The sequence below is a fragment of the Panthera onca genome, chromosome A3 (assembly GCF_046562875.1).
Source record: "Panthera onca isolate mPanOnc1 chromosome A3, mPanOnc1 haplotype 2, whole genome shotgun sequence".
Lineage (NCBI taxonomy): Eukaryota > Metazoa > Chordata > Mammalia > Carnivora > Felidae > Panthera > Panthera onca.
This window is the reverse complement of record NC_138341.1, coordinates 129,110,231-129,123,557: the sequence shown is the minus strand read 5'-3', so window position 1 is coordinate 129,123,557 and position 13,327 is coordinate 129,110,231. Positions and strand designations below refer to the sequence as shown.

The following is a 13,327-nucleotide window of genomic DNA, read 5'->3' as shown; positions in this document are numbered from 1 at the left end:
AGAGAAACACGTGCATTAGCATTAAAATCGGAGCACGGACCGTGTACGTTTTTGTACCTGGGCACGGAAGGCCCGGGGCACCAGTCAGCCCTCCCCTCAGTCTGTGGATGGACTGCCTGACCCCACCCCCAGCAGCTTGGGTCAGAGGTAAAAGGCCTGGGGTTCAGGGGCTCGTGATGGAGGTGGTACCCGCAGGCTGGCACGCCCGGGCGCCCTCAGCCAGCCCCGGCCGAGCCAGCAACAAGTCACACGGGCAGGGGGCAGGTCTAGGCCCCTGGTGCTGGGCACAGGGGTGGGGGGACTGTTTCCTGGCCCTGCTCCCGACGCGCTGGGAGACCCCAGCCCGGCTGCCCTGCACCCTCGTCGGGCCTCCCCCCACACACGCAAACCGAGGAAAGAGAGAGAGGGAGGAGGGCAGGACGGAGGGCAGGTGGGGCTGGCCAAGTTAATAAAAACAAGGACCCGTTTTCTCTCCATGCCCCCCTACCCTCCCCAGGAATTCCACTCCAGCTAATGGAATGGCAGGAAGGGTGGGAAACACACCCCCAAAGGCCCCTGCCCAGCTCCAGGCTGAAAGCAGAGGGCCCTCCCTCCTGGGCCCCATGGGGGGGGCCGCCATACCTCCTTGACTCCGGAAGGGTCATGGGGGGGCAGTGATGGGTGCTGGGCTTTCAGGGGAGGGGTAGGAGGCTCACCCCACAGGGAAAGGACCCCTTGTCAGCATTTCCACGGGGCCAAGTGAGACCCAAATACCTCTGCCCCACTCTTCACTCCACGGGGCCCTCGGGGACCCTCGGGGACCCTCAGAGTCATGAGGAGGGCGGGTGAGGGCGGGAGGTGGAATTGGGGGCTGGCGGGGGCTGGGGAGGAGGGAGGCCTCTTGTAGGCTCACTGAGGGAAGTGTGCACCTGAGACAGACACTGAGGGGAACGGGCTTAAGCCCAGCTGAGTGGCTTTGGGGGAACCCATCCTGACGCTCTAGGAGAACCCCCACCCCCCAGATGGAGGTTCCAGCGGCAGAGCGGGGCACAGAAAGGGCGCGGGGCCAAGTGGCGACCCAATGGGCCCAGGCATCACAGATCTGAGTCCCAGCTTCACCACCTTCCGGGTGAACAAGCAATTCGACTCTTTGGTGCCTCAGTTTCCTCATCTGTAAAATAGGGACGATGACCCGACCACCTCACAGGGCGGGATGTCTGGTGCCCGCCGAGTCAGGGCTCCAGCGTGAGTTGCAACGACCATTATTCTAGAAGGACTCCTCCAGCTCACACCCTGGGTGCAGGTGCACATACGCACACGTGTGCACACCCTCGCCTGCACCACCTGCCCCAGACAAAGCCCTCCTGGGGCCAAGATTGATATGCTGGGTTGCTGAATGACTCACCACGGCTGGCTGGGATGCACTTCCTGGAACAGGTCACCACAGGCAGGCCTGGGGCCCCCCCGAGTCTGGTAGAGATGAGAGGGTGCAGGTTCCGGCATGCCCAGCCACACCCAGGTGGGATCCTGCTGCGGGAGGGGGCAGGGGAACCCCAGTTTCAGGGGCCTGCAGGCCTGAGCTCCAACCCCAGCACTGAACTCAGACGCACGACTCACCATCTCTGAGACCTGGTCTCTGCCTCTAAATGGGGACGCTAGTGCCGACCACATGGGGACAACTGCAGAGCACAGAGAAAGACTGGAAAGTGCAAAGACCAAGGGCCTGACAGGTCCCACTGTTAGGATACTTGCTGGGGGCCAGGGGCAGCCACGGTCCTCTGATCTTCCTCCCCCGATGTGCTTCTAAGCCCTCAGTGGGCAGAGCACTGGGTGCTCTGGAGGTTCCTGGGGGCGACTGGGGGTTCCTGTTTACCTGGGAACGGTCATCACATCTCAAGGGAGAGGAAAAAAAAACAACAACAAAAAACAAACAGCTCCTGACTTCATCATTGTTGGAAAGCAGAAAGATAGCATTTCTCTGGAGATGGGGCAACCCTGGAGGGCTTCTGAGAAGAGGTGGCATTAACTTAGCCTCTGAAGGATCAACAGGAGTTTCTAGACCATGAGACAGGTGAGGCCATTGTCTAGCTGTTACTGGCCTTGGGCAAGTCACTCACGTGGAAGCACATGCCTCGGGCAGGTGTAAAAGAAGACGGAGCAGTGGGGTCCTGGCAGGGACTAGACAGCGAAGCCCAGCCAGGCACCCCAAGGCACACTGTTCAAATAACACTGCCTGGCCAAATAGAACGAGTTCACCTGCTCCATTCTGTCCGTGGGCGATAAGACCGCAACCCCTGAAACCTACCAAGTCTCCATCCCCCTCCCTATCAAATCGGAATAACGCTGATGCCCAGGGCACACACGACGTTTGGGAAAGGTAAATGAATCAGCGTGTACGAAATGCCCAGTGCAGCGCCTGGCACGCAGTAAACACAGTGGAAATACGCAGGCAGGCAGCAGACAGAGGCGTGGGAGGGAGGGGGGCTTCCCGGGCAGACCCAAGGAACAGTGAGAAACCCCTGGGGGGGCAGGACAGGGTGGCTGGCTGAGCTGTAAAGGGCGAGGCCTCAGAGAGGGGCCAACCAGGGTCCACCCCAGCCTCGTCACACCAGGTCGTGTGGCCCTGGGCGAGTCCCTTCACCCCACTGAGCCTCATCCTTCCCATCTGTAGATTGGGGGTGGTATAAAGGTCCCTCCTCCAAAGCCTGGCATGGGAATGAGATGCCACATAACCCAGCACACAAAGCACTTCGAACAGACCCGGCAGAAACCGTCGCTGCAATTATCGAACGCGGGGCGTTCTCAAACTAGAGGTGGGGTTTCTCAAACTAGAGAATCTCCTGCCGTGGTGGGGGGGGGGGGGGGGGAAGCGGGGCTGTCCTGCACACCGTAGGGTGTTCAGCGGCATCCCTGGTGCCTAATCACCAGATGCCAACAGCACCCTTCACATCTAGTCACAACCAAAATGTCTCCGGACGTTGTCCCGTGTCCCCTGGACCGGGTGACCAGCACATAAGTTGAGAAGACGGCTGTGTTTTAAACATTGAAGGTCTCCACTGCAGGATCAGTCTGGCCTCAGTTTTTCCATCAGCAAAAGGGATACAATGATCCCTCCTTTAGGGTCGTAGGGAGGATTCCGGGAAAGCAGAGATGTGGAGAGGAGAGGCCTCTGTAAGTCACAAAGGGCCACATGCAGGCTGGCCCTCCGTCCCCAGACCTCCACCGCCCCCGGCCCCTCTGGTCGACTTGAGGCCGACTCGTGCCTCCAGAAGGACCCACCCTGAATTCTGAATGTCACCCTGAGCACGTCCTTATGTGTGCAAGGACAGGACAGGAGGGAAGGGGCTGTCCCTGCTCACTTCGGTAACCCCGAAGTGGGTTCAATAAATAAATGGTGGATGAATACACAAGCGGCCACAGCACTGAAGCTCCAAGCTCAGAGCGAGAAGAGGTGCCCCAGGGACGGACGGAGACACTCCAGCCACCTGGGCCTGCCAGCCAGACACCGTTTCCTGTCTGTGCGAGTGAGACATGCCCTTTGAACTCCCACTTCCTGAGCCCCTCTCCCCTCTCTGGGGTCTGGGAGGAGGCGGGAGGCGGGGAGATACTCACATTCCTGAAGGAGGGCAGCCCCGAGGAGCCCAGCCACCTTCGCAGAGCCTGCGAGAAGGCCCCGTGGTCCCGCTCGGCCTGAAGCACGTGGGCCTCCAGGAAGGAGACGTGGTGCCCAACCATCTTGACGAAGGCCTAGTGGAGAGAAGAGACAGACGGGGATGCCACACTGGCCACGGGCTGGAGCACGGTTTGCGTAGACACCCGGCCCTCCATCACCGCTGCCCTGTGGGCTCCTGAGGACGCCAGGCAGGGCCTGCTCAGCGGGGGCACCTTCAGACACCCTGACGATAACAGTAACGGCCCCACGGGGGGCCTCGCGGGGCCTCTACTTGTGACCTCTCACCTTCTCCCCATAGGGACCCTGGTTTTAGCCTCTATTTTGCAGAGGAGGGAAACCGAGGTTCAGAGAGGTTAGGTCACCTAACCAAAGTCACACAGCCAGTGGGTGGAGGAGAAGGGACTCGGGTGCACATCCGTCAGACTGCAAAGCCTTCTTAATTAAAAACAGGGTTTAGATTAGAATCCAGTTCTGCTCCTTAAAAAACATTTATTAAAGATATTTTTAATGTTTATTTATTTTTGAGAGAGACAGAGCTTGAGCAGGGGAGGGGCAGAGAGAGAGGGAGACACAGAATCCAAAGCAGGCTCCAGGCCCCGAGCTGTCAGCATAGAGCTCAACGCGGGGCTCAAACCCACGAACCGCGAGATCATGACCTGAGCCAAAGTCGGACGCCCAACTGACTGAGCCACCCAGGCGCCCCTAAAAAAATTTTTTTTTAATGTTTATTTTTGACAGAGAGAGAGAGACAGAGACAGAGAGACACAGCATAGGGCAGGAGGGGCAGAGAGAGAGGGAGGCACAGAATCCCAAGTAGGCTCCAGGCTCCGAGCTGTCAGCACAGAGCCCGATGTGGGGCTGGAACTCATGAGCTGTGAGATCATAACCTGAGCCAAAGTTGGACACTTAACTGACTAGAACCGCCAGGTGCCCCTAAAAACAGGTTTTTTTAGAAATTGCCAAAATGGGGGCACCCGAGTGGCTCAGTCGGTTAAGCGTCCAACTTCAGCTCAGGTCAAGATCTCCCAGCTTGTGAGTTTGAGCCCCACGTCGGGTTCTGTGCTGACAGCTCGGAGCCTGGAGCCTGCTTGGGATTCTGTGTCTCTCTCTCTCTCTGTCCCTCTCCAGCTTGTGCTCTCTCTCTCAAAAATAAATAAACATTAAAAAAAAATTGCCAAAACACTCACTTTAATAGTTAGTGAACATCAGAGAGTCTCAAACTCAGAGGCTGCTTGCTAAGGGGCAGACAGGTGACAAGCAGGTAAAGAGGGCTGCGTGGAGACTGGGGTGACCCGGAATGCAGGGTCCAGGCCCAGAGAGGCTGCTCGCTAAGGGGCAGACAGGTGACAAGCAGGTAAAGAGGGCTGCGTGGAGACTGGGGTGACCCGGAATGCAGGGTCCAGGCCCACAGAGGCTGCTCTGCTCCAGGCCTTTGATGCAAAATACCCACTTTCAAAAAAAAAAAAAAAAGAGAGAGAACCTGGGTCAGACTCTCTGGATTAGAATCCAGTTCTGCCCCTTACAAGCTGTATGCAACTTTCTACAAGCCTCAATTTCCTTATCTAGTAAATGATAATAATGATGATATTACTATATGGAATACGAATAATACCAACCTTGCTAAGCAGGTGAGTGCTTACTTAGCACATACTGAGCTCAATAAACGTCAGGTATCATTTCGAAAAGAAAAAAAAACTGCAGATTTTATGACAAGCCTTGAGTTTTTACCCATGTTAGCAATAATTCCCAATTAAAAAAAAAAAAATTCCGTGCAGGCGCAGACACGTCGAACCTGCTCATCTGCAGCCTGTGGTGTATCTTCACCTTTCCCTTCACCCAGCACACGGGTGTTCCCGCACTCACGTGTGTGCGTGTTCACGCGTGCGTGTATTTAAGCGTGCTCGTGTGCCTGTGCTCGTGTGAGCTTGTGTGTTTATACGCACGTGTATTCGAGTGCGCGGGCATGTTCGCGTGTCGCGAGTACAGAAGGCGAAGGCCACCAAAGGAAGCGACTCCAGAGCCACGTCAGACGAGCCACACCTCTGTGGGCCTCCCTCGCTCCCGCTCCCGCAGTAGGCTAGCAGAGATCTTCTCTCGCCAGGAAGAGGAAGGAGACTAGGAGGGAGCCTCCCTCCACTGGAAGGAAGTTCATGGCCCCCCACTGCCTACAGGGTGCCCACCATCCGGCCCTGCCCTCTCCTCCTCACACTGGCCTCCCCTCCTTCGGGTTCCCTGGAAATGCCAGGCCCCACTCACCACAGGACCCTTCCACCTGCTGTCTCCAGGCCAGGCCCTGCTCTCTGTTCTTGATGGGGTGAACGTCGCCCAGCTTTCAGGGCCTGGACTGACAGTCCCCTCCAGAGAGAGGCCTTCCCCGGCCGCCTAATCTAACGCAGCCCCCATCACCGTGGAGACTCCTGCTTTCCCTGTCTCCTTAGCCCTCCTCGCCCTCCGAACTTCTCGTCCACTGCCTCCAGAACGTAGGTTCCAAAGGAAAAGGTGCTGAGTCAGTGTTATTCACAAGGCCAAGACCGGAAGGTGGGCTGCACGGGGTTCCCCTGGACGGCAGGTGCCTGAGAATCCACGCACGAATGGGCACATCCGTAGCAAAAAGACACCACATCGTTGCTCCACTGTGGCCCCAGGGTTCTGGCAGCTGAAAGGCCGAATAAGCCACATCAGATGTGGCGGGGGGGACAGAAGACAAGGGGCCACGGGGCCAGGAGGCTTCCCCTGACCAGGGCTCCAGCCCTTGGGCTCTGAGGCCTCCCTGGGCGGCACAGCTACTTGTAAAACACGGAAGACGGCCCCGCAGTCCCTGTCCGCCAGCCGATTCCAACTGTATGCACCCCCTGTTCCCTCCAGTCTTGGGGGGAGCTGAGGAATGCACGCTCGCAGGTCGGAAATGCCAGCCAAGGGCAGCCCAGGAGAGACCTGGTTCGGGGAGACCAGGAGAGATGCAGCCACCAGAGCGGATGGGGCTGGGGGACAGGATGGTGACCACTCTGGTGGCTGCGTCTCGGGAATAGGGGGGACTCGTACATAGTCTTTTTTTTTTTATTTATTAAAAAAATTTTTTATGTCTATTTATTTTTGAGAGAGAGGGACAGAGCACGAGTGGGGGAAGGGCAAAGAGGGAGGGAGACACAGAATCTGAAGCAGGCTCCAGGGTGCTTGCTGGTCAGCACAGAGCCCGACATGGGGTTTGAACCCACGAACTGCAAGATCATGACCTGAGCTGAAGTCGAACGCTTAACCAACTGAGCCACCCAGGCGCCCCCTACGTAATCTTCCCTACGTGAAAATATACTACTTTTACTAGCAGGAGGGAGGGAGGGAGGGGGGAGAGAGGAAAGCCCCATTGTTTTGTTTTAAAACATATTGGTCAGTACTGACGTGTATGGTCGCTTCGGGCAAAAGGTCCCCGCTTCAGACCGGAGCACTGTCTGCAGAGAGGTGCCAACATTTGGCTCTGGGGAGCACTCAGGAGCAGACTTCTGCAACCCCCACTCTGCCGCTCCCTAGCTGTGTGACCGCGGGCAGATCACCCCACCTCTCTGTGCCTCCCCTGCTTTCTCGGTCGGGTGGGACGAATAACGGGATTGTCCTCCGGGGCGGCCGTGGGCTGGAGCGCCTTCTCCCGAGGAAAGCACTTCGAGTCCCTGGTGCCCTGTGTGTGCTAGTTTTTATTACCAAAACTAAGAAAGGCCCAAGTGCTGCGCTGAGAGGTCACCCTGTGGTCCCCAAGCCCCTCCTGGCAGGTGGCACTGATCTGAGAACAGGGTGGTCCTGGGCACCCCGGGAGGCCCTGACAGCGAGCAGCCGTCCCGGATACGCTCACCCCTCAGTCTGTGGCAACAGCCAGCAGAACAGTGCTGGGCTTCACCGAGCACCTCAGGGACCTAGTGCCAGCTGCTGGCCTAATGCCCCATGATGACTGCCAGGAGGGAAGGCATATTCCCAACTTACAGAGGAAGAAACAGATTCTGGAGGGTGACAGAGCTACCCAAGGGGCAGTTCTGGGGCCAGGGCCACATGGCTCTGGAATCTACCTGTCCCGGTCCAATGCACATCAGGTTCTCATAAGCTCCTAAAGCACACACTTCATAGTGGGAAATATGTATTTTCGCACCGGCTTCTCGTCCAAGACCCCCCTGGACTAGCTCAGTGTTTCCTCCTTTTAACAGAGACCCAGTTACAGAGAAATACCTCTACTCTAAGGAAAGCAACAGCCCAGGGGAGGCTGATACGAGGCAAATGCCACTCAGCCTCAACATTGGGGAGACTCTAGGGCAGAGTGGGGATTGTGGCAGCCTGGTGATCCTAGCCCACTGAAGGGGACGGGTGCTTCTCAGCTGCAGCTGTTGGAAGGAATGGGGGAGGGGGCCTTGGGGTTGGTCGTGTAGCACCCGGTCACTCAGTACGGCCCCGGATCCTGCCGGCATCTGAGTGTGCCATTTCCATCTAAAACTCGTAGTAATCGCTGGTGCGAGCGTAAAATGCCGTAGTCACGTCACTTTGGAACACGTCTGGCAGTTCGCCAAAAGAGTTCTGGTATGACCTAGCATTTCCACTCCTAGGTTTCCACCCGAGAGGAATGAAAATACAGATTCACACAAAAACGCAGACGTGCGTGTTCACAGCATTATTCATAAGAGCCAAAAAGGGGAAATGACCCAAGTACCCATCAACCGATGAAGGATAGACGAAATGTGGCGTGTCCATCCACACACTAGAATATTATTCAGCCAAAAAAAGGAATGAAGATCAGACACATATTACGGCCTGGATGAACCCCCGAAACATCATCCTGAGTGAAATAAGCCAGGCATTGTAGCCACAGGCTGTATAATACCATTAGTGTGAAACATCCAGAAGAGGCAGATCCATAGAGCCAGAAAGTGGATGTGTGGCCGCCAGGGGCTGGGGCGTGGCTGCTGGTGGTTACAGAGTTTCTTCGGGGGACGATGAAAACTTCCTGGAATCAGGTAGTGGTGATGATTGCACAACCATGTAAATACACTCAGTTCTTAGCACGTGTTCGGTGTTCCATGGGTTGTGAATGGAACGCTTCAAAAAAGTCTTTTTGGATTTTCTCGGGGTTGGGGAGGGAATAATAGTATAGTATTTGCAATCACTTTTGAAGGGTCCTGTCGTTCTCACCACGGGGTCTGAACTCCACGACTCGGCCCAACACGGTCAGTCTGTGCCCACCCCTAACCTTGGGCTCTATCTACACCACCCACAACTGCCTGAAAGGCCTTGGTCTTTGCAGCCTTGGGACATCTGCACAAGCTGTCCACCCCCCCACCAGGCTTATTCCTTCATTTCTCAGTCCTTCGTGTGAAGAGACCCCCAGGAAGCGGGTCTTTCTTACAGGTCTGGCCAGGCCCCTGCTTTGCAGGTGCTGACACAGCCAACCTATCTCATCCAGCCCAGGTCCTCACCCAGCACCCCCACAGGCCACTAGCAGGGGACCAGGACGCTCATACCCATATCTCAGGGTAGCTCATAACGAGCGTTCAAGTAATGTTGGCCAAGTAAATACTGGTAAGATTTGGGTTCAAGGGGGCAGCTGGGTGGCTCGGTCGGTTAAGCGGCAGACTTCAGCTCAGGTCATGATCTCACTGCTTGTGAGTTCGAGCCCCACGTCGGGCTCTGCACTGACAGCTCAGAGCTTGGAGCCTGCTTTGGCTTCTGTGTCTCCCTCTCTGTCTGCTCCTGTCCCGCTCATGCTCTGTCTCTCTGCCTCCCAAAAATAAATTAAAAATGCTAAAAAAAAAAAAAAAGAAAAAAAAAGAAAGAAAAGAAAAAAAGATTTGGGTTCAGGAACCTCACTACTGTCACTCCATTTTACAGGGGAGCAGAGACTTGGAATTTGCCAGGGGGGTCACACAAGGAAAGAGACAGCATCAGGATCTGAACCCAGGCAGTAGGACTCTAGAGCCAGGGTTGAGGGGGAATGCTATCTTGTGGGTGGAGACCCGGACGCTGCTACGTCACAGGATGCCCCACAACAGAGAATGTCAGGCCCGAAGCGTCAACAGCACCAACACCCTGCCGTGGGGACTATCCTGTCTCATCAGTGGCTCCCCATCGCTTGGGATGAAGAGGCCAAAATCCTGACAACAGGGCTCCTGCTGCCCGATTTCTCCAGCCCCACTCTGGTCACGTTCCCATCATCAGGCCATCCCGGGATCCTCCCAGCGTCCCCATGTCCCTCCTGCCCCCGAGCTCAACTCCGTCCTGCCTCTGAGCCTCTGCCTGAGCTGTCCCCCCTGCCCGTCCCCCCTCCACCTAACATCACCCCTTCCATTCTTCCTCCAGGGGCTTTTTCCACTCCTCGGGCAGCACCTTCCTCCAGAGCACCTGCCTCCGTCCCTCGGCCACTGTGGTCAGCAGGAAAACGGCCCCCAGAGAGGGCACATCCTCATTCCCAGAACCTGCGAAGATATTATAGGGGCAAGAAGGACTCTGCAGATGGGACTGAGGACGGGGAGATGATGCCGGGTGACCCGGGGGACTACAGGGTCCTTGTCAGAGGGGAGCAGGAGGGTCAGAGCGTAAGAGAGACTGGAAGGCGCTACAGGTGGGGTGGATGTGGAGGTAGAGGCCACAAGCCAAGGAATGCGGGCAGCTTCTGGAAGGTGGAAAAGGCCCCCCCAGAGCCTCCAGAAGGAACCAGCCCCGCTAACACCTCAATTTTCAGCCTATAAGACACATTGGGACTTGCAACATCAGGAGCTGTAAGATATAAACCCACGTCGCTTGACGCCCCTAAGTTTGTGGGCATGTGTTATGGTGGCCACCGGGAACCACTGTGGGAGCGCTTTGCGGCCGGGCCCCTCCTGCTGGAACACGGCCGCGGGCTGCACCTGCCTTTCTCCCCGTGAGAGTCCCGCAGCGCACACAGTAGGCCCTCAGTAAGTCTCAGTGGGCTGACTGTTAAGGGAAGCGCTGGGCTTGAGAGCTGGGCCAGGGCTCCAAACCTTCCCATTTTCTTTCTTTCCTCGGTCAAACGTGTGGAATAAAATTCAAATGAATCAGCGATTCCAAGGGCAAAGTTTTAATTATATTCCTGCCTCATTCTCTGCTGACAAGAATGTTAACTCTGCCAGCTCTAGTGGTGACTGCCGTGCTCCCTTCCTCCGTGGCTCGGAGCGGCTCACGTCCCCTCCGTCCAGGTGACCGCTATTTAATTGCAAGCTCCCTCAAGCCTCCCGGGCTTTCGCTGTGTAAGGAGCCAGGATCCCAAGCTGAGGGCCCCGGTACGGGTAAGAGCTTGGGCTCCAGGGGACGCAGGCTGAGGTCCCAGCTTCAGGGAATGAGCTGTGTGACCTTGGGAACGCTGCTTACCTCTTGGAGTTTATGCTCTTCCTCTGGGAAATGGGACAGTGAGGGTACCGTGCAGCGAAGAGAAAAATGAGCTACGATGCGCTTAGCCTGGTGCTCACACGGGAACAAGGCAGGTGAGGGAAGTCAGCAGTGAGGCAGTAGGGCGTGGTGGGGATTGCGGTATGCTGGAGAACACGGGCCTTGTCTGAGGGGCAGGTGCCACCCGGCTCTACAAAATTACAGCCCGGGGCTTAGAAACGTTCTCCTTCTCAATTCGGGTCGTCCTCACATGGGGGTTTTGTGTGTAAAAATTCACTGAACTATACACGGAAGATGTGTGTACTTCAGGGGCGCCTGGGTGGCTCAGTTTATTAAGCATCCGGCTTTGGCTCAGGTCATGATCTCACAGCTGGTGAGTTCGAGCCCCGCGTCAGGCTCTGTGCTGACGGCTCGGAGCCTGGAGCCTGCTTCCGATTCTGGGTCTCCCTCTCTCTCTGCCCCTCCCTCACTTGCACTCTGTCTCTCTCTCTCTCTCTCTCTCTCTCTCTCTCAAAAACAAACATAAAAAAAAAAGATGTGTGTACTTCATGTATTTACACCTTGAGAAATACAACCTGGAGATTAAAGTATTTAAAGAAATGTGAGCTAAGTGCTATCAAAGCTTTTGAATTTCCAAAAGCAGCTTAAAAGCCAGATCTTTAGGGGCACCTGGGTGGCTCCATCGGTTAAGCATCCAACTTCGGCTCAGGTCACGATCTCACGGTTCGTATGTTCGAGCCCTATATGGGGCTCTGTGCTGACAGTGCTTGGGATCCTCTCTCTCTCCCTCTTTCTCTACCCCTCCCCCCCAATCTCTCTCTCAAAATAAATTAAAAAACCTTTTTTAAAAAGTCTGATTTTTAAATTTTTTTAATGTTTATTCATTTATTGAGAGAGAGAGAGAGAGAGAGAGAGAGAGAGAATGAGTGGGGGAGGGGCAGCGAAAGCCCAACGCAGGGCTTGAACCCACAAACCGTGAGATCATGACCTGAACTGAAGTCGGACACTTAACCAACTGAGCCACCCAGGCGCCCCATACCTGGACTTTTAAGTGGGGTACTTTATATGAATTCATGTTTGTCACAGCTTTTACAATACCGTGTAAGTACGCCCTCTTTCGCCACCAACCCCCTGTACTGGGTCTAACACCCGACGCTCTGGAGGCCCAATCAGCACTTTGGAAGAGAGGAGGAAGGAACCAGAACAGGCCCACAGGTCTCACAAAGAAAGCTCATCATCTCAGACACACCTCTAGCTGGTCCACTTTGGCATAGATGCCACGCATTTCTGTCACTTTGGCCTTAAGGAGTGGGATGTTTTCCTCCAAGATCTGTGAAGTGTCGCTCCTGATCTGCAAGAAACAGAACAGCTCGTCAGGCCCTCTGCCCCGTTACCCCGGCCTCCGGCCTGCCTCCGGGGTCGCCCAGGGTCTGCAGGGACCTCGCGGATGGCCACGATGTCGAGTGGCATCCTGCACAAGGACAGACCCGGGGACAACCCAGAACCCAGAGTCCTGAGTGGGGACCCAGACCGACCCATGTATCGTTTACTGCCGTTTCCCCCGCGAACACCTGCCAACACCAGTCCCAAAATAAGATCTGTTTTCTAAACCACTCAACTGGAGCAAAGGGAAAGACCCAAAATCTCTTCTCCAAACCCAAGTCGGGTAAGTCACATTTTCACTGCCCTGAAATTAATAATACCAACAAGTTAATGATCATTAACATTCATTAATAACGTGAATGAAAACCACAGATCCCAAGTATCAAAGTGCTTCCCATATGCAGACACCGCGCTAAGCACTTCCCGCACACCATCTCATTTAATTTTCAATTTCTTCTGCTTGGAAGGGCTCCCAACGTGGCTATGACCTTTAATGAAGCCACACCTCTCCCGTGATCCCTGAAATCGGACACCTCTGCCTCTGTTTTTGTCCTCAAGAGCCAAAGACCACGCCTAACCCGTCACTGTATGAGAGAGAGAGAGAGACACGTCATCTCCGTGTTATCATGTCCTTAGGATGCGGGAGCTGCTCTCAGACTCCAGGGAGCATCGGGATCCCCCACGGCAACCTGCCCGATGCTGATTCCCAGGCCCCTCCATGTCTGGTTTAGTCTGCCTGGGGTCAGCCGGGAATCTGCGTCTTCAGCTAAGCTCCGAGGCCAGGCTGGAGCTGGAGTGTGAGAGAAGTCGGGGAACACCAGCGGGCACCCTAGAGGCTGGACTCAGGCTGGAGTCTGAGCTGTGTGACCTCGGGCGAGTCACTGCACCTCTCTGAGCCCTCCTTTGCTTATCTGGACG

The 13,327-nt window shown here is 55.7% G+C and overlaps 1 protein-coding gene across 3 annotated transcripts in view; it reads right to left on the bottom strand.

Moving 5' to 3' along the window:
• BCAS4 (breast carcinoma amplified sequence 4) overlaps positions 1-13,327 on the bottom strand; it is a 60,864-nt gene that overhangs the window by 23,424 nt on the left and 24,113 nt on the right. The window contains exons 3-5 of one of the 3 annotated variants that reach the window (XM_060620229.3): positions 12,276-12,377; positions 3,592-3,726; positions 1,385-1,509 (exon numbers count right to left, since the gene is read on the bottom strand). In XM_060620229.3, coding sequence (XP_060476212.1) covers positions 1,385-1,509; positions 3,592-3,726; positions 12,276-12,377 — 362 coding nt within the window. The remainder of the gene's footprint in view (positions 1-1,384; positions 1,510-3,591; positions 3,727-12,275; positions 12,378-13,327) is intronic. The other 2 variants (XM_060620238.3, XM_060620219.3) reach the window with 2 other exon arrangements.